General features: G+C 50.4%; 1 protein-coding gene across 4 annotated transcripts; it reads left to right on the forward strand.

Annotated features, from left to right (window-relative positions):
• The first annotated feature begins 2024 nt into the window (after positions 1-2024).
• Positions 2025-15291, forward strand: LOC308490471 (poliovirus receptor-like). Of its 4 annotated transcripts, none has more exons than XM_081032761.1 (9): positions 2025-2352; positions 5133-5510; positions 6544-6843; positions 8056-8173; positions 10446-10594; positions 11464-11595; positions 13239-13270; positions 13724-13832; positions 14043-15291. In XM_081032761.1, exons 1-8 carry the CDS (start codon positions 2220-2222, stop codon positions 13793-13795), a joined length of 1314 nt encoding a protein of 437 aa, XP_080888887.1. In that variant the 5' UTR covers positions 2025-2219; the 3' UTR covers positions 13796-13832; positions 14043-15291. The 4 variants fall into 4 exon arrangements, 3 of the variants coding, with proteins under 3 accessions (XP_080888887.1, XP_080888886.1, XP_080888888.1); XR_013992214.1 differs by having other exon boundaries at positions 2111-2352; positions 10376-10594; positions 14043-15290; XM_081032760.1 differs by having other exon boundaries at positions 13724-15291.
• The last annotated feature ends 3391 nt before the right edge of the window (positions 15292-18682 follow it).

An 18682-nucleotide genomic window follows, 5' to 3' on the forward strand; every position in this document is an offset into this window, starting at 1 on the left:
AAGGAAAAGAACAATGGATGAGCCAGGTCACAGCTTTAAAACATCTGCGCAGAACTGTTTTGAATTGTCCCCTCCAAATGCAAGTCAACTGGTGAAACCTAGTTCACAGGCTCGCACCGGCTGCAAGAAACACTAAAGCTGTAAAGTTTTTGGTTTCTTGGGAAGAAAGGACACATAGGGGAAACTGGAGGGAGGGGAGTCAAAGTGGTGGATAGACACAAAGGAGGGGTTTTGAAGAAATTCTTCCTCATCTCCTTACCCTGTCTTATTTTTCTACATAGCTTTCACCATCCACTGGCTTAGTACCTGTCTACTTTTAAAAATTATCTTTCTCTCCCCAACTCCCATCGAGCATGGGACCTCCAGGAGAGGAGGACTTTTGTCTCTTGATCACGGCTGTAACTTCAGCACCAAGGACAGGGCTTAGCACATAGTAGGTGCTCAATAAATATGTATTGATTGAAAGATTCCAAGGAGCTAAGGACTATGGTGGGAGAGCCTAAGGTGCTGTGAGAATCAGAGGAGGGGATTTCAATGAGACCCACTCAGGTGTCATAGGTGAGGAGGGATCAGGGAGGCTGTCAGAGGAACCAGACAACCCTTTGATTCAACCCACCCATTCCAACTGGCACCAGTCTCCCTTCCTCGTGTCCTCACCCAGTCTCATCCAGATATGACACAAGACTTTTTATTTAATACAGCAATTTTGACAGCATGGACACTGTGGCCCTCCCAACTATTTATTGATCCAACTTCTCCCCTCCAGGAATACCAGCCACCAAAGGGCCTCCCCCTCCCATTGACCCTTGCCATATCCTAGCCCCACCCCTGAGGACCCCTCTTTTTCTTGACCTCATCTCTGACTCCATTCTTAACCTTCACCCCATCCCTGACCCTGGGCCCTGCCTTCACCCCACTTTTGAGCTTCTGTCCTCCTCATTATGTACAATTGTTCAGAACCAAGGCTCTAATGGTTTGTTTTCAGACAGAGGCCCCATTCCACCTGAGAAGTCAGATGCCCAGCGAGGAAGAGGCAGAGTATGAGGTGAAGGGGGCCCCAAATCTGAAGCCCAAACATTGGCAGGGGAGGGAGGTAGCCTCTGACAATCCAGAGCTCTGAGAGGAGGCTAGAGGCACAGTAGCCAGGGAGCCGGGGAGGACGGGGAAATCCTGAGGGTGACAGCATGATCTAGAGGAGGAACATAGCAGCCACAGGTTCCTGATTCGGAGAATAACTCAGCAGCCCAGAAAACCAGCAAGAAAATTCCGAGGTCTTCCCAAGGCCAGCCTCCATGCTTCCATTCAGAAATTCACATACATGTGTCCAGGGTGCTAGACGCCAGATTTAAAATTGTTTTTATTGTGGTAAAATGCGCGTAACATAAAATGTAACACCTTAACCATTTTTAAGTACACAGTTCAGTGTATTGGTACATTCACATTGCTATGCAACCGTCAGCACCATCCATCCCCAGAATACTTTCATCTTGCAAAACAGAAACTTTATATCCATTAAAAAAACTCCCTTATTCACCCCTCCCCCCCAGCTCCTGGCAACCACCTCAATAAACATACCTTGACTGAAGAATGAATGGATCATCATTCTCACCAACATTAATTAGTATTTGATAACTGCAAAACATCAATAATAGTTGTTATTGTTATAGCTACTATTTCTTGAGTACGAACTACTGTATATGCCACGCCTTGAGCTAAGCAGTTGCTTGTTTAAACCTTACAAACGGTCCTGTGCGGTGAGTACTATTATCACGTCCATTGTTCAGATGAGGAAACTGAGGCCCAAAGAGAGGCAGCAACTTGCTCTATACGAGCCCAAGCCTTGCCTGGCTCTAAAGTCCACGGGAGTTAAGCCCAGTCGGTCGTTAAGAACTTAGGATCTAGTCCGACTGTAATTTTGAATCTCAGCTCTGTCCCTTATGGGCCGGCCGTGAGCTTTAGAAAGTCACTGAATCTCTCTGCGAGCTTCAGTTTCCCCACCTGTCAGTGGCAGTGCCCGCGCAGGCGCGGAGGGAGTCTCAGCTGACTCACCGGGAGGCGGGTCCAGGTCGCCTCCCCCGGGCTTGCGGCCCCCAGGGGATTCCTAGGTAGGCGTTCAGGCCTTAGCGCCCGTGGCGCGGCGCCGGCAGAGCCCGCGGACGCCCGCGCAGCGAGGAGCAGCCTGTCCCCGGCCCAGCGCGCGACTCCGGAGGAGCCCCAGGATGGCCAGGGCCGCTTCCCGGGCGTGGCCGCCGCTGCTGCCGTCGCTGCTGTCGCTGCTGTCGCTGCTGTCGCTGCCGTCGTTGCTGTCGCTGCTGTCGCTGCTGTCGCTGTGCTGGACGCCCACGGGAGCCGGTGAGTGACCCCGCACCCGGGCCCGGATGAGTCCCCGGGCGCCTGCTCGCCGTCCTCCTGCGCAGGCACTCGGCCTCCTGGGCGCCCGGAGGCGCCGCGCGCTGCCCTTCGCCACTCAGTGTCCCTTGGCCCAGAGCTGGAGGAATCCTCGGGGATCCTTCTCAGCTTCCTGGAAAGCAGCTGCTTTTCGGGGAAGTAGGGCGATTTCTACTGAGCCGTGAGTCAGTCCGGGAAAACTCAAAGGAAGGTCACTGACTCGCCTCACCGCGCCCATCGAGCTCCCCAGACCTCCTTACCGGATGATGACCACAGAAGATGACTAGTGGGGGGAAAGGAGGGCAGTAACACATCACCCGGGTCCCCATCTGACCCAAATGTCTGGCTCTACGCATAGCCCTTCATTCATTCATTCATTCATTCATTCATTCATTCATTCATTCATTCATTCATGTATGCATGCATTCAGCCCACACACGTCTACTGAACACCTAAACAACTTCAGGCATTAATACCTGAGTGAGCTCAGAGTTACCTAAGCTCCCTGTTCCCATAAAATGTGTTATGGGCGTGGGAAATCCACCTACCTTGTAAGACTGTCATCTGGGAAAGATGCTGAGCAATGTTGAATGCACTCGGAAAGAACAATAATGATGATAATGATAATTCACGTGAACAATAATAATACCAAATGCTGACTGGGGAAGCCAGAGACCCTCATCTCAGCATGTCCCAAAATGTGATTCACAGCATACTGGGCACTTCTCCAAAAAAGAGGACACCTCTGAGGCCCCGAGAGCCACCAACCTAAAGCCCCTTCAGGAGAAACCCAGCATGGGTCCTATTGTGACCCCATTTCCAGATGCGGAGACTGAGGCACAGAGGGAAGTAACTTGCCCATGGCACCCAGCAGGAAATAGCAGAGCTAACAGGGAGCTGCTTCTCTACCACAGCAGGAGAGTAGGGTGCCCAGCACCCTGGGTGCAGGGTGGGCCAGGCCCGGGTCTGAACCCAGGCTCTGCCCCACATTTGCTGGTTAGCCCAGGCAAGTTGCTTGACCTTCCAAGGCTCGCTTGCCCCCTCTGTCCAATGGGAAAATACTCAAGGATAAAAGTACATAGCTCATGCAGCTGTGGAGAGAGTTGGAGAAAGCCACATGTAGGGAGTGGCTCAGTGCCTGGCTCAAGTGTGGCAATTATACAGGAGCACACAAGGAGAAAGGCCACTGGACCCAATTTCATCCTCATGGCAGCCTTGCTAAGGAGGAGACTTTGCCCTCTGGTGGAGGAAGTCACCAGAGAAAAAGACTCACTTGCCCAGAGCCGCACAGCATGTCAATGGTAGAGCTGGCAGTCAAATTCAGACTAGCGTGCTCACCACTCCACATTTCCCTGTGTCCAAAATGTCCCCTCCCCACACACAGCGTGCTCCAAGTACCCCTGTCCACTACGTACCTCCTGGCTACTGCTTCCTCATAATAGCAATAGTTATAATATTCACCTTTTAGAGCCCTTGGCATGTGCTAATCCCTTTACATAGATTTGTCATTTAGTCCTTCCAACAACTCTATTAAGTTATAACCATCCCCATTTTACAGATGAGGAAATTGAGGCTCAGAGGAGGGAAAGCACCTAAACAAAGGGCCACAGTGAGTGGCTACGGTTCAAAGAACTTAACTCCTTTCCACCTTCTCCATTATCCTTATTATTAATAATAAGAATGCATAGCATTTTGTGTATTAATATCAATAAGAGCCAACACAATTGAAGACCGACTATGTGCTGGAGCCCGAAGCAGAAAAATTTTCCTGTGGAGCCAGGTGGATTAGAGGTCAGGCTCTTGAGTGCAGGTTCAACTCCGACCTCTGCCATTTATCCTCTGTGTGGTCTGGAGCAAATGACCCTGGGCCTCAGTTTCCCCATCTATAAAGTGGGACTGACAGTAGTGCTTGCCTCAAGGAACTGTTGAAGGACAAAACGATGAGAGATGTGTGAAGAACTCAGAACAGCTTCCAATTTGTATAAGCAACCTGTGAGTGTTAGGTGTTATTAGTCCCATTTTACAAACTAGGACAAAGAATCAGAGAGGTTAAGCAACCTGCCTGAAGCCTCACAACAGAGATCTGAAGGGGTCCAAAACCCTTGAGCTATAATCGCCTCCCTTCTTGTGCCAGGATCCCCTACAAATATTCTCCCAAGCCCTGACCACACATCAATAATAATAATAATAACAATAATAATAATAATAATATAATAATAATAATACCGTATTTCACGGATTCTAAGACCTAGAGTTTCTTCCCCTTTTCACTGCCCTAAATCAGAGATACTCAGTGAGTTTCACCACTGACAGTGAGTCATGCTGTAAATTTTTTTTTAAATGGCATCTCAAAATTGATGACACTGGGATGATTAAAAAAAAAAGTCCTGGAACTAGATAGTGGTGGTGGTTGTAAAACATCATAAATGTAATAAATGCCACTGACTTGTACACTTTAAGATGGTGTAAATGGCAAATTTAATTTTTTAACCACAATTTTATAAATCGGTGATGCTGAGATCGAGGAAATATGGTGATAGCAAAATATAGGACAATCATGGCCCAGTGAAACAGGGCCCACCTGGTGGCAGGCGCAGTTCAGCCACTGTCGCTGTCGCCCTGAGAGCGGGACTTGACCCCCCTACACACACGCCCCCGGGGCTCCAGATCCTCCTGGGCGCCCCTCCCCATCCAGACCCGGGACTCCCAGGTCTCACCCGCCCCGCTCCCCCGTTTTCCCGCAGAGACCGAGACTATCGTTGTGCAGGCGCCACCCCACGTGCGCGGCTTCCTGGGCGACAATGCGACGCTGCAGTGCAAGCTGCACACTCAGGAGCCCAACGTGCAGGTGACGCTGGTGACGTGGATGCGGCAGGACCTGGCGGGGAGACCCCGCAGTGTGGCCGTCTTCCACCCCACCCGGGGCCCCAGCTTCCCCTCGCACCCCAGCTTCCCGGAGCCCGGTCGCTTGGAGTTCGTAGCCGCCAGGCCCGGCGTGGAGTTGCGGGACGCGACTCTGGCCGTGCGGGGGCTGCGCGCGGCGGATGAAGCCAACTACACCTGCCACTTCGCCACGTTCCCGCAGGGTAGCAGGAGCGCCAGTACCTGGCTCCGCGTGCTGGGTGAGCGTGGAAGAGGGACACGAAAGGGAGGAGCTTGAGGGGTGCGGGGAGGTAAGCAGAAAGGGCAGGGCCCTGGAGGGAGTGAGATGTCCTCCAGAGCAGAAATCCTGTGGGGACAAAAGAAGGTGGTAGGGAGGGCGACCTTGGGCCTGGGGTGGGGGAGGGGTGCGGAAGGGGTGGTTGGGGGAAGAGGGGAACCGACGGTGACTGCGAAGCCTGGATCTGCATCCCAATTCACCCCTGCAGGCTTGGGCAAGTGGTTTCATCCCAGACACTCCTTTGGTCACCTGTACCATAGGGTTGGTGACGAGAGGGCTGCCCTCCCTCCAGCAAGCTGTCCTGAGGGTCTCCGGAGTGTCTCCAGGTGACCTGCTTAGAACAGAGGCCCATGTGACTCATAGTTGTCAGCTGTTGTCACTCCCTTTGGCGAGGAAGGGAGAGTTGAAACAGACGACAAGGAGCGGTGCTTTCCCCAGTGGGGTCCCAGCACCCTCCACTTCCATCATTGTCCCACAATCATCGGTTCATTTTCATGAGCACAAGGGAGACTACAACAGGCCCTCCTCTTGGAAATGGAATAAGAAGTCTTTGTGCCTCAGTTTCCTCATCTGTGAAATGGATATTGCTCTGAGGATGACTAAGAGCTGACATTTATTTTTCCCTTATGTGCCAGGTTAAGTGCTTGGAGCTGTGCCAAAGGCAGCTCTGGTCATTTCAGCAAACCTGGGACTTCAGATATCATGGTTTAGGATGAGGGTAAAACAAAACCAGTGAGTTAAATTAAAGAGAAATCATCAGTAAATAATAACCCAGGTAATGATAGGGAAGGAACCCAGTGAAGCCCCAGGTCTGCAAATAACCAGAATGATGGTTAAGAGATGGTCAGGATGGTTTTAGAGTCAGACAGACCTGCAGTGAAAGCCCAGCTGTCACTTAAACCTTGAGCCAGTCACTTTTCCTCTTAACCTCCAGGGCACAGCTTAGCCCTCTCCTCAGATGAGGAGTGACGTGTCCCTTTTTTTCCTCTCCCCAGCCCAGCCCCAGAACAAGGCTGGTGACCTGGAGGTCCCACTCAGCCTGCTCAGCCAGGAGCCTGTGCCCATGGCCCTCTGCATCTCCACAGGAGGTCGCCCGCCTGCCAGCATCTCCTGGTCCCTTGATGGGAAGGTCAATACCAGCCAGGTGCCAGGACCCCTGCCTGGTACATTCACTGTTACCAGCTTATTAAACTTAACACCCTCAAGCCAAATAAACCTCAAGAATGTCACCTGCACCGTGAAGCACGAGAGCTTTGAGGAGCCCATCCTGCTGCCTGTGATCCTCAGAGTGCGCTGTGAGTGTGCCCAAGTCTAAGCAAGGGCAGGAACCACTGCCAGACTGCTTCCACCCCCAGCCCCATCGTCCACACTGACTGCCCTGGGCCACAAACAGTACTGTCCTTCATTAACCATACCAGCTTCTTAGGCGACAGTCAGTGCTGCTCCCCACATTGCCAGGCTCCCCTGGCTACTGTCTGCACTGACACCCACACTGTCCATACTGGCTCCCTTGAACACAGGCTACACATACCGCCTACACCTGTTTCCCTGGTCAACTACCTACGCTGACCTTGCACTCTATGCTACACTCCTCCCCCATCGTCTCCACCAACTCCCTTGTCCGTTTTCTATCTTGCCTTCCTACTGTCCACACTGGCTCCTCTGGACCACAGGTAGCACGGCCCCCATTGTCTACACCAGTCATTTAGGCCACCAACTCTGGGGAGATGTGTTCCCCCTGTTTTCTAAACTGCTCCTGTGACCACTGTCTACATTGTTCTCCTAGGCACTCCCTCATACCGCCCCTCAACATTGTCGACACCGGCTCCCCTGGAGAACCGTCTACACTACCCTCCCCCCCAGTATAGTCTTCATTCCCCTCTGCCCCATAGGGGCTATGTCTTCCCATCACTGTTTACACTGAATACTCCCCCTGGGCAGTTGCCATACTGATCCCCTCAGGCACTGTCAACACTAGCCCCCCTCTATATTATCACTGGGTCTGAGGGAAGAGGGGATCTACACTGACTCCCCCCACCCTCCCTCCAAAAAGAAACACTCTGTCTCATTGGCCTTCCCCCTGGGGACTTTGAAAAGTTCCCTGTAAATCACATCTGGGATGGATAAGCAACAGGCTAAAAAGCAGAGTCATTCAGGAGTCTTTCCTGCAGGACTTGTCAGAGCCTTGAATATGTCCTGTGTGCTGAGTCTCCAAGAGGCCTTTTCTCGTGGGACATCCAAGACGCGCCAGGACCTGGCTACCCAGAAAAATGAGTACAAAGGCCAGGCCTGAGAAGCACTCTCTGCACCCAGCTACCTCCTGCCACGCCAAAGACTCTTAGGCTTCTACGAGGGAACTCTTTGCCGCAGACTCCTCACAGGCTTCTTTAACTTGGGCTGTTCCCAAAACCCGCTGAGGCTTTCCACTATTGTGACATGAAGCCCACCTATCTGTAGGTCCCTCTGAAGACTCCCTGTCTCTGAGCTTGTGTGTCTGTTTCTCCCAGACCCCCCTGAAGTCTCCATCTCTGGTTATGATGGCAACTGGTACCTCGGCCAAAGTGAGGCCACCCTGACCTGTGACGTCCGCAGCAACCCAGAGCCCACAGGCTATGAGTGGAATACGTGAGTCCTGGGTGGCTCTGGACCCCTGGGTCTGAGGGAGGAAGGCTGGGGGCCTTGTATCTGGGTCTGAGGGAAGAAAGACTGCAGGCTGGATTCTGGGATCTGAAGGAAGGGGAGGGGGTGCAGGAAAGTACAGAGAGAGGAGAAGTTGACTTGGGGCCCCAGGAACATTTCTGCATTTCTGCATGTTCTTGGGGCCCCAGGAACATTTCTGCATTTACGAGGGGGTTAGACCTGCTCTTTATAGCAAGCCTTCTGTGTGCCAGGTACTTACCACATCCCATGTGGTCGCCATACTCCAGGCACAATCAGCATTATTGCCGTGCCCGGGTTAAAGATCAGCTGGGCCCCCACAGGGGCCATCATTTGCCCTGGTCACACAGCAGAAGCGGCTCTCCAATTGACATCTGACTCCAAACCCAATGCCCTCACTTCTGGTCTGTGCCACCTCCCCCGTCACCTCAGTCATCTCTGGAGGAGCAAAGACTGTCCCCAATCTCTAGATAAGCAAGTTGAGGTGCAGGGCAATCAGATTTCCTCGAATTCCTACCAGCCCTGGGGTTAAGAATGGAGAAAGAAAGAGGCAAAGAGGTCAATTGTTTGACGTGATTTTTATTGGGCCTTTTTCCTTATTACAAAAATGACTCATGACCATTGTGGAAACATTTGACAATACAGTTATGAACAAAAAGAGGAATATTGCACCTACAGTCAAATGTACCCAGCCACCTCCAGAAATATCCACTGTTGCCCTTTGATCTATATCTTTCCTGTCTCTTTCTCCTGCGTTTCTAAACAAAAACTGTGCTGTCTGTGCAATTTTGAAACTTTTCCTCCATCTCATGAACACCTTTCCATGTCAAGACACATAGATTCACGTCCCCATTTCCCCAACATTGTGTCAGGAAAATTTTCAAACATACAGAAAAATTGTAATTTTCCAGTGAACACTCGAAAATCCACCACATGGATTCTCCCACTAACATTTTGTTGTTTTAGCCCCTTTCTGTCCATCCCTCTCTTCATCCATCAAATGGTCCATATCTTCTATGCATTTCAAAATGCCCACAGCCCCTTTTGAAAGCTGCTGGACTTCCACCAAGTGTGCATGACCTCGATTATTGAACCAATCCTGAATGGGGGGTACAGAAGTGCTTTCCCGTTTTCGTCTATGCAAATGCCATGGTGGTGACCCTCCTTGTGTACCCACCTCTGTGGATAGCTACCGTCGTTTCTCAATTGTCTGTCAAAGGACTTGCTGGTCAGTGGTTTTCCACTGGTGTCGACAGTTGGCGTGTTTGCAGGTCTGCCACAAAGCACCATCATTCAGGCTCACGAGCCATGTGGCAGGGTCTCCTCCCCAGCTCTGCAGACGCCCAAACCTCCATGCCTCTCCCTTTTCCATCCATTAAACCAACGTTTCTTGGCTGCTTACTATGTGCTAGATGCTATTGCCCAACATACCTTGATGAATAAAACAGACCAGATTCCCTCCCCTCATGGGGCTTCCATTCCAGAGGGGGAAGAAATGATAAGATAACATGGTAAAGCACATAACACTATGGAAAATACAAAGCAGAGGAGGGGGATGAATAGGGTGGCCGAGGAAGGTGTCATTAAGGTGACCTCTGAGCAGAGGCCTGAAGGAGGTGAGGATGAGCTATGCTCGTCCCTGGAGAAAGGGCATTCCAGGCAGAGGGAACAGCGTATGCAAAGACCCTGAGGTGGGAGTGTAACTGGATTATTTGAGGATCAACAAAGGGAGAGTAACAGATAATGTGGTCAGTGGTATCGGGGACCAGCTCATGTGGGACCTGTGGCTGTGGGAATGACTGGTAATTACTCTGAGTGAAGTGGGAGCCACGGGAGAGCTCTGAACAGAGGAGAGATGTGAGCACACTTAATTATAACAAGATTGTTCAGGCTGCTGAGTCGGGGACAAAGTTGGGTGGGGAACGAGGGTGGAAGCAGGGAGCCCAGTGAGAAGGCGGCCATAGTAGCCCAGGAGTCGGAAGATCAGATCAGGATGGTGGCCGGGCTGGCGCTCAGGAGTGGCTGGATTCTGGGTAGATTGTGAGGGTGGGGCAGACAGGATCTGCTAATAGGTTGCATGTGGGTGAGAGGGAGAGTCAGGGGAACTTCAGGATTGCTCTGAACTTAGATCATAGATGGCATGGGGGTTTCTGTATTTCTGGCATACAGTGAGTGGCCCATCACCTGTCACTCGAGGCCTCCAGCAGACATCACTTCCTCACTCCTCTGTCTCTCCCAGGACCACGGGTTCCCTGCCATCCTCTGCTGTGCCCAAAGGCAACCAGCTCCAGATCCGTCCAGTGGACGAATTGGTCAATACGACTTTCACCTGCAGTGTCACCAACGCCCTAGGGACTGGCAGGGCAGAACTGCCCATCCTGCTCAGAGGTGAGGAGCCCCCTGGGTGGGGAGAACAGAGGAACCAAAGGAGATGGTCACAGCAGGATTCCCTCTGAGGGAGGAGTTTGGCACTTGGAGGCACCTGGGTAAGGGAGTCACTCAGCCACAAGAATGCTGTCTGACTCCCATCCTTCTCCTGCCCCCTCATGAGAGGACCACCAGGGTTTACTCTCTGTTAACCCAACATGTGTACCATTGGAAGCCTTGTACAGCCACCTGGGCACGTCCCTCTGCAAACCCAGGCTGGGGTAGTTGTGGATGCCTCATCCCCAGGGACTCAGGAAGGCCTTTCTTTCCAAGCGTATTAGGCAAAACTATCGATTGCAGTTGATAGAAGCACAATTCAAAATAGTTCAAGAAAAAAAGGGGACTGTATTGAAAATGCAGGTATGCATTCAGGTATGGTTAGATCCAGGAACTTCAACTGTGTAACCCAGTGACTTTTCTTTACCTCTCATGTCTCTATGCTGCTTTTTTCCATGCTGGCTTTATTCTCAGGCAGATTCTCCCCTCAGGGAGGCATGATAGCCCTCAATAGCTGCCAGCTCACATCCCACTAGTTTAATAATTCCAGGGGAAAGAATGAACGACTTTCAATAGATCTAGCCAAAGTGCCAGGGCTGGCTCTCATTGGCTCAACTTAGGTCATAGCCCCCCTATGAACCAATCACAGCAGCCAGAGAGAATGGCATGCTCTGATTGGCCAGACCTAGGTCAAAGTCCCCTCGTAGAAGCCAGAACCATATAGACTGAGGGAGGCACTGTGGTAGTTTCTCAAAGAAATGATGGGTAATGTTTGCAGGGCAGGTGGAAACCCCAAAAGTTCTGAACCTAAGTCCCTGCTTCTTCCGTTCCAGAGGGACCTTCCAGGGAGCAGTCACACCCGGCCTTGTCCCCTGCGCACGTTGCTCTGATTGTGGTTGTAGTCCTGACTGCACTTCTGAGCGTGGTGGGGTGCCTGGTTTATCGTCGGTTCTTCAGACAGTCTCGTGAGTCCCCTCCTCTTTGGCACATTCCCCGCCTGTCTGCCATGAATGAACATCACCATAGTCGCCATAATTGAGCACCTAGTATATGCTGAGCTCTGTGCTAAGCCTTCCACACAGTGGCCTCTCACTGAATCCTCACCCCAATCCCAAGAGGTTTCCCATTTTACAGACAAGGACACCAACAACAGGGAGTCTGGGTCATTGGATCATTGATTCATTTTACAAATATTTAGGGAGTCAGGACAAATCCTGTAGGGCTTTGAAGGCCACAATAAGGACTTTGGCTTTTAATCCAGGTGACACAGGAGCCCCTGCCAGGTAGGGGCAATTTCAGTTTCAGTTTTCTGCCTTGCTCAGGAGGGATGCCCTAGCTGTTCTCACAGAAAGGAGGGGGTGGCAGGAACTGGTACTCCGAACCCCGGCTCTAAAAGGGCCTGAGGGTCTCTCACCTCAAGGGCTTTGCACAGGCTCTTCCCCTGCATGGAGCACCCTCCCTGTGGCTCCCTCTGGAGAAGTCCTTTGGCTAATTCTGTAATCAAAAGAATTGTAATTTGCTGAGCACTTTCTATGTGTCGGACACTTTCTGGGCACAGCCCCCTTGAGTGCTCACAACCACCCCGCAAAGTGAGTCTTGCTGTGAGCTCCACTTTACAGATGAGGAAATGTTACCTGCCAATCAGCACACAGCTGGAAAGTCGGGACTAGAAGGCAGTTCTGTTGGCTACAAAGCTTGTTTCCTCAACCACTAAACAAAACTGCCTCCTCACAACCCAGCTGGAGGGCCCTCCTCCAGGAAGCCCTCCCTGATCCTCCAGAATGAGCCAAGCGCCTGCTCTGGGCTCCCTTACCCCAGCCTTGCCCACTCTGGATCATCACTGTGTGGGGACTTGTCTATCTCTCCAGTGGAGGGTGAACCCCAAGAGGGTAGAGCTAGAACAGTCATAGTCACGGCTGTGTCCTTAGCACCCCTACCACTAGACTGGGCATAAGGGTGGCATTTGAGTAAGTGTTGGCTGAAGGTGTCATCTCCAGAGCCAGGCTGCCTGTGCCTGGCACCTCACTCTATTTTTTTTATCAATTGTGTCACCATGGGAAAATTACTTATTCTCTGACTCAGTTTCCTCATCTGTGAAATGGGAGTAACTGTACCTGATAATATAGAAAAAACACTTAGTGCAGCATTTGGCACATTGTAAGTCACACACTGGGTATCTATAAGCTATGATTATTATTGCTATTATTACTATTACTATGATTAATATAAGCTCCATGAGAGCAGAGGTTTTTGTCTGTTTTGTTCACAGCTATAGCCCCAGCTCCTAGAATACACCTGGCACAAAGTAGACATTTCCTATTTGTTAAATTAACCCCTGTTTGATGGTTGAGGAAAGCAAGGCATAGAGATGTTAAGTCAATTACCCAAGGTCACAGAGCTCCTAAAAGACAGAACTGAGGTTTGAACCCTTCCACCTACCCCAGTCCTGTTTTACAAATGTATAAACCACTATGGGAAGAGGGACCCCCATGTCAAGAGGAGAGATGGGTCTTAGAATTTCAGGGCCCCAGCCACCAACATGTGTCTCCTTCCCATGCTTTCCAGCATTGTCACTCATCCCTGACAACTTCTCCTCCTGTTTCCCCAGGTCAGAGACAATGCAGCCACTCTGCTAATGGCGTAAGTGTAGCGGTGGGGCTCCGAAGGGTTTGGGGGGTCTACATGAACCACACACTCATTGCTGTGGGCTTTCCCAAGGGATAGTCATTTCTGGGCACCCACAGCACTTAACTGAAAGCCAGGAGCCGGGTCCTGGATCTTTTCTCCAAATGCCTTGAGCAGCGGTTCCCAACCCTTCCTGCTGGGCACAACTCCCTGTAAGATTTGCTAAAATGCAGGTTCCTGGGCCCGCCTCCTGAGAGTCTGGTCTGGTGGGTCTGTGCTGGGCCCTGGCATCTGCATTGTCATAGGTGCCCCTGCCCTCCCCTGTCATGACCACACCTTGAGAAGTGTTGCCCGGGCTCCCAGGGAGATGGGAGGGGACAGGCCTGAAGTTCTTCGCAGGATGGGCTTCAGAGGGCAGGTTTTGTCTGAAAGAGCTCTAAGGCTAAAGTTTGAATATCCTCTTTCTAGAGTGTCTCCTACTCAGTTGTGAACAGTAATGCCAGCTCTCCCCAAGAACTGCCGACAGCAGGCGCAAGGTGACAGCATCAGTACCGAATGAAGGAAGCAACTAGAGCCGGTAAGAGCATACGCCTCGCAGCTGGACCCCACTCCAATGGATGACGTCTCCCTCCAACAGGACAGAACACCCTCTGTGCCAGACCTCTAGATGTCCCGTCTGTTCTGCAACGCAGTGGGTGGGTGTAAGCTCAGGGGTCCCCAAGCCCACTCTCAGGTTCAGTGTGTTCACTAAGGACTCACAGAACTCAGGCGAGCTGTTAACACTCAGGTGAAAGCACGAGATGAAGGTCAGCAGTGGGAAAAGGTGCATGGAGCAGAGCCAAGAGAAACCTGGCACGAGCGTCCAGTGGAGTCATACCACAGTGCTTCCTTCTCCCAGCAACGACATGCGACGACACACCCAGAGTATTGCCAAGCAGGGAAACTCACCCCAGACTTGGTTTTCAGAGCTCCTATTGGGGGTCAATCATGGAGACATCCCTGACTGCCGATGTAGCTGACCTTAGTCTCAAGCACCTCCAGAGGTCAAGCCAATACCGTGTGGTCCAAGGCCCCATCGTGAGCCACAGGGTCAACACAGAACACGAAGTGTGGCCCACGGGGCCTCCTGTAAACCAAGACTATCAGCCAGAATACTCCTAGGGCTTAGAGGTCACCTCACAGGGCAAAGGGCTGAATCTCTCTCTGGGCGAGGTTAACCCTTTCCTGCACGGTGGGGCCACGCGGGATGTTCCCACTGTCAGAGAATTTTGGTAAGAATTTGACTTCTGACCTTGAGCCTCTACATCTCCATGTCAGTCAAATCACTGTGTTTACAAGCAACAGTCACTGACCCCAGAAGAGAACCAGCAGTTGGAACCTGGGCTGCCTGGGGCTGTCTGAGGAGCAGGAATAACTGGTGGATGTGAACTTGGAGTTATCAGTCCCAGGCACCTTGTGCCAAGACTCAAGTCCTGGCCGAGCATCTGCAGTCAGCGTGCTATGGTTGACCGGACCCCGGGGCACGGGGGCCCAGTAACCCACCAAGGCTGTTGTTGCCAAAAGATGGAGGAAGAGACGCGGTGGGAGCAGCTACACAGGACACACGCTGCCCTCAGACTAGGATGGGTGCAGCCCAAGACCCCAGAGTCAGAGCTGCTCAGATGCAACTGACATGTTTAGTTGAAGACGGTTTGTGATCACCAGAATCCCTCTTACAGCGAGAAGTGTCTGCTGAGAAATATACCTCAGGGAGAAAAGACCTTGGGTCAGGATGCTAAATCAAAGGGCGAAGTCTAAGCTGCTCTGCAAGAGGTAACCAGGATTTGGGATTCACGTAGATAAAGAGTGAAAAACAGGATTCTGGAGAGACAGGAACCAAGAGAATGGGAGGGGGAGTGGGGGAGGGGCGCCTAAGCCAGTGGAGCCCCAAGGTACCGTGGAGACAAAGGGGAGACTGGTTGCCTTGCTGCTGTGGACAGTCCTTGTCTGTCTGTTTCTAGCCCCACACCCTCATTAAATCTTATTTATTACACGTCAAGTGGCCATGTGCAAGGGGGTCTTTGGTGGGGATTGAGGAAGGGCCGAGTTTTGCATGGGCTGTTACCATGTGGGATGGGGCCAGCCGCCTGGAAGTAAGACCCTGAATTGGGAAGGCCACAAGAACATGGGTCCCCAGGGTTCTCAGACCCCAAGGGGAGAGCTTGTCTGATTTTGCTCTCTGGTTTTAAGTTTTTTAACTAGGTAATACATAAACACCCCCAAACTGAAAGTTATAAAAAGACATCAGGGGTCCACTTGAGTTCATTTGTGCCAAGGGCATTAGGGAAGGGTCCGGTTTCATTCTTTCGCATGTGGATGTCCAGTTTCACACAACACTGTGAACGTAATTGATGCCACAAAATTGTATGCTTAGAAATGGCTAAAATGACCAATTTGTCGTCTATTTTTCTCACAATTTTAAAAAATTAATAATGTAATTTACCAAAAACCATTGAATGCTACACTTTGGGTGGGGGAATTGTATTTCCGCAGACTTAGTGGCCTGAAACACACAAAATTATTCTCTTATAAGTTCTGGAAGTGAGAAGTCTGAAATGAGTCTCACTGGGCTAAGATCCAAGTATCGATAGGGCTGGTTCCTTCTGGAGACTCCAGGGGAAAAGCCCTTGCCTTGCCTTTCCAGCTTCTAGAAGCCTCATTGCCTTTTCTCCTTTGACTCTCCTGCCTCCCTCTTTCCCTTATGAGGACCCTTGTGATTTAACTGGGCCCACCCAGACAATCCAGGATAACCCCCCCATCGCAAGGTCCTTAACTTCACCACATCTGCAAAGTCCCTTTTGCTGTGTAAGAGAACATACCGTCTTTCCCCAAAAATAAGACCTAGCTGGACAATCAGCACTAATGTGTCTTTTGGAGCAAAAATTACTATAAGATCTGGTCTTATTTTACTATAAGACCGGGCTTTATATATAATATAATATAATATAATACCAGGTCTTATATTATTATAATGGTAAATACATATATATATTTACCATTACAGCGTTGCGGTGAACGTCACTTAGCATGGGTGTTGGGAGGGGGAGGAGGAATTCCTCCTTCCTGGAGGAGGAATTGCTAGGTCAAAGAGTATGGCCCCTGTCATGATAGATATTGGCAAATAGTCCCCCATCAAGGTTGTACTGATCTCTGTTCCCACCAGCGACAGATATGATGGCCTGTTTGTCAAGGAATGAATGATCTGTGGATTTCACAGAGCCAGAAGTCGAGAGTGGACCCAGAAGCATCTGGGATGCAGATTGCTTGGGGTGAGGATGCCTGTGCTACAGAAATCTAACTTAGTAAAACATAATGAAGTGAGCCAGGAATTCCACTCCTAGGTAGATACTCCAAAGAACTGAAACAGATACCCAAACAAATACTTGTACACAAATGTTCATAGCAGCATTATTCACAATAGCCAAAGTTGACACAACCTAAATGTTCATCAACGGACGACTGGATAAATAAAATGTGGTCCAGCCGTACAATGTGATTCAACCATAAAGAAGAATGAAGTACTGACACACACTAAAATATAAATGAACCTTGAGAACACTAGGCTGAGTGAAAGAAGCCAGACACACAAGGCCACATATTGCATGATTCCATTGATAGGAAATGTCTAGACCAAAAGTCCATAGTCCATGGAGAGAAAAAAGAGAAAGGGGAAGGTGGAATGGAGAGCGACTGCTTAATGGGACCAAAGTTTTCTTTTAGAGTGATAAAAGAGTTATAAAAATAGACTATTGTGGGCCCGCCCGGTGGCTCAGGTGGTTGGCTCATAATACCAGCATGGGCCAGGGAGCTGTGTCCTATACAACTAGACTGAGAAACAACGGCTTGAACCAGAGTGGGGATGGAGGTGGAAGAAGGGGGGGGGGGAATAGATTGTGGTGATGGTTGCACAATGTTGTGAATGTGCTAAATACCACTGAAATGTACACTTTAAAATGGTTAAATTGGTAAGTGTTATGTGTGTTTTGCCACAATTTTAAAAAACTTTAAATTCTTATAGAAAAAATTTTTTTCATTTCCTGGCTCTTACTGGCAGAATTTCCAGGAACCAATAAAATTCATGAAGCTGCGGATGGGTGAATTGTTAAAGAAAAAAATAATATTCTGTTAAGGAAAAAAATTGTTCAGTGACATGAGTTAAAACATGATGAGGCAGGTTTTATTCAAGAGGAGGGGACCATGACAAGGAGGGGACGAAGGTGTAGGCACTGTTGCGATGGGATTTTGCAGTAAAGGAGACTGGGATCAACTCCAAATACAGCATGGGCAGGTGGGAATTTATAGCCAGGGAGCAGGTGGAGATCAGTGGGTGGAAAATCACTAAGAGGAAACATCTGGGGAAGGGAGGGTTCTGGGTAAACTGAGCCAGCAAGCCAGGGTGATCAGACATCACCTGGGAGATGGTGCAGGGTGAGGAACCTAATCAGATATCAAGGGTAATCAGATGTCAAGGGTGGGGGGGTTCTGGTTAGACTGACTTATGATTCTTGCGAAACCAGACACTGCAGAGATGAACACAGAAGTCCAAAAGTCAGGCCTCGTTGGAAAAGAGTTCAGGGGAACCTGAGTAGAGTTCAGTCAATGAGAATCTTTACCAGTATATAAAAATGTGATGGTGAGGATACTTCAGGCACCAATGGCAGAAAGCACACACCGCCACCCCACCTCACCCCACCCCCGCCCCCTCCTGGGCTGGGATGAAAAACAAAAAACTTGATTGTCTGGTTCTACTCCAGGCACCAGGTGTGGAGTTCAGCTCTGCTTCTCTGCTGTTTATTGTTTTCTTCCACATCTTGGCATCATCCTCAGGCTGGTGCCAAGATGGCAGTTGCATTCCGGGCATCGCAGCCACATGGGGACTCGGAGAAGTGGCCCACCGGATCCTGGGTGAACTTCCCCAGCCGCCTCCCCTCAGGTCTCATTGGCCAGTATCACCCAGCGCTCAATCAATCCCTGGACAGAAGAATGGGATCACCTAGAGGCTTGGACCAATCAGGCCCTGCTCTCTGGGCCTGGGGAAGAAAGGGGAGGAAGGCTCAGGACAGGGGATGGAAGCCTGGACCTCTGGTATTAGCAGCATCTTTCTCTGGATAATTGGAAGACGGTTGAATTTTGCTCTCTTCTTTTTGAGTCCATACAGTCTAAATTTCTGTAACAAACCTAGACTTTATTTTAATAACGCAAAAGGGGTCAAAGTCATTATTCAAGTAAGAGAGAGAGAGGAGATTCTGTAACTGGAAAATCCAGAATAACTGACCTCTTGCGTTGCCTGGCACTGCTTACAGAGCAGTGTTTATAATGGCAACAGGGCAGCGTTGGAGTCTGGTTGTTGGGACACTTGTACACCCTCTGGCCACACCGCCCCTCCAG

This window comes from Rhinolophus hipposideros, assembly GCF_964194185.1.
Source record: "Rhinolophus hipposideros genome assembly, chromosome: 21".
NCBI lineage: Eukaryota > Metazoa > Chordata > Mammalia > Chiroptera > Rhinolophidae > Rhinolophus > Rhinolophus hipposideros.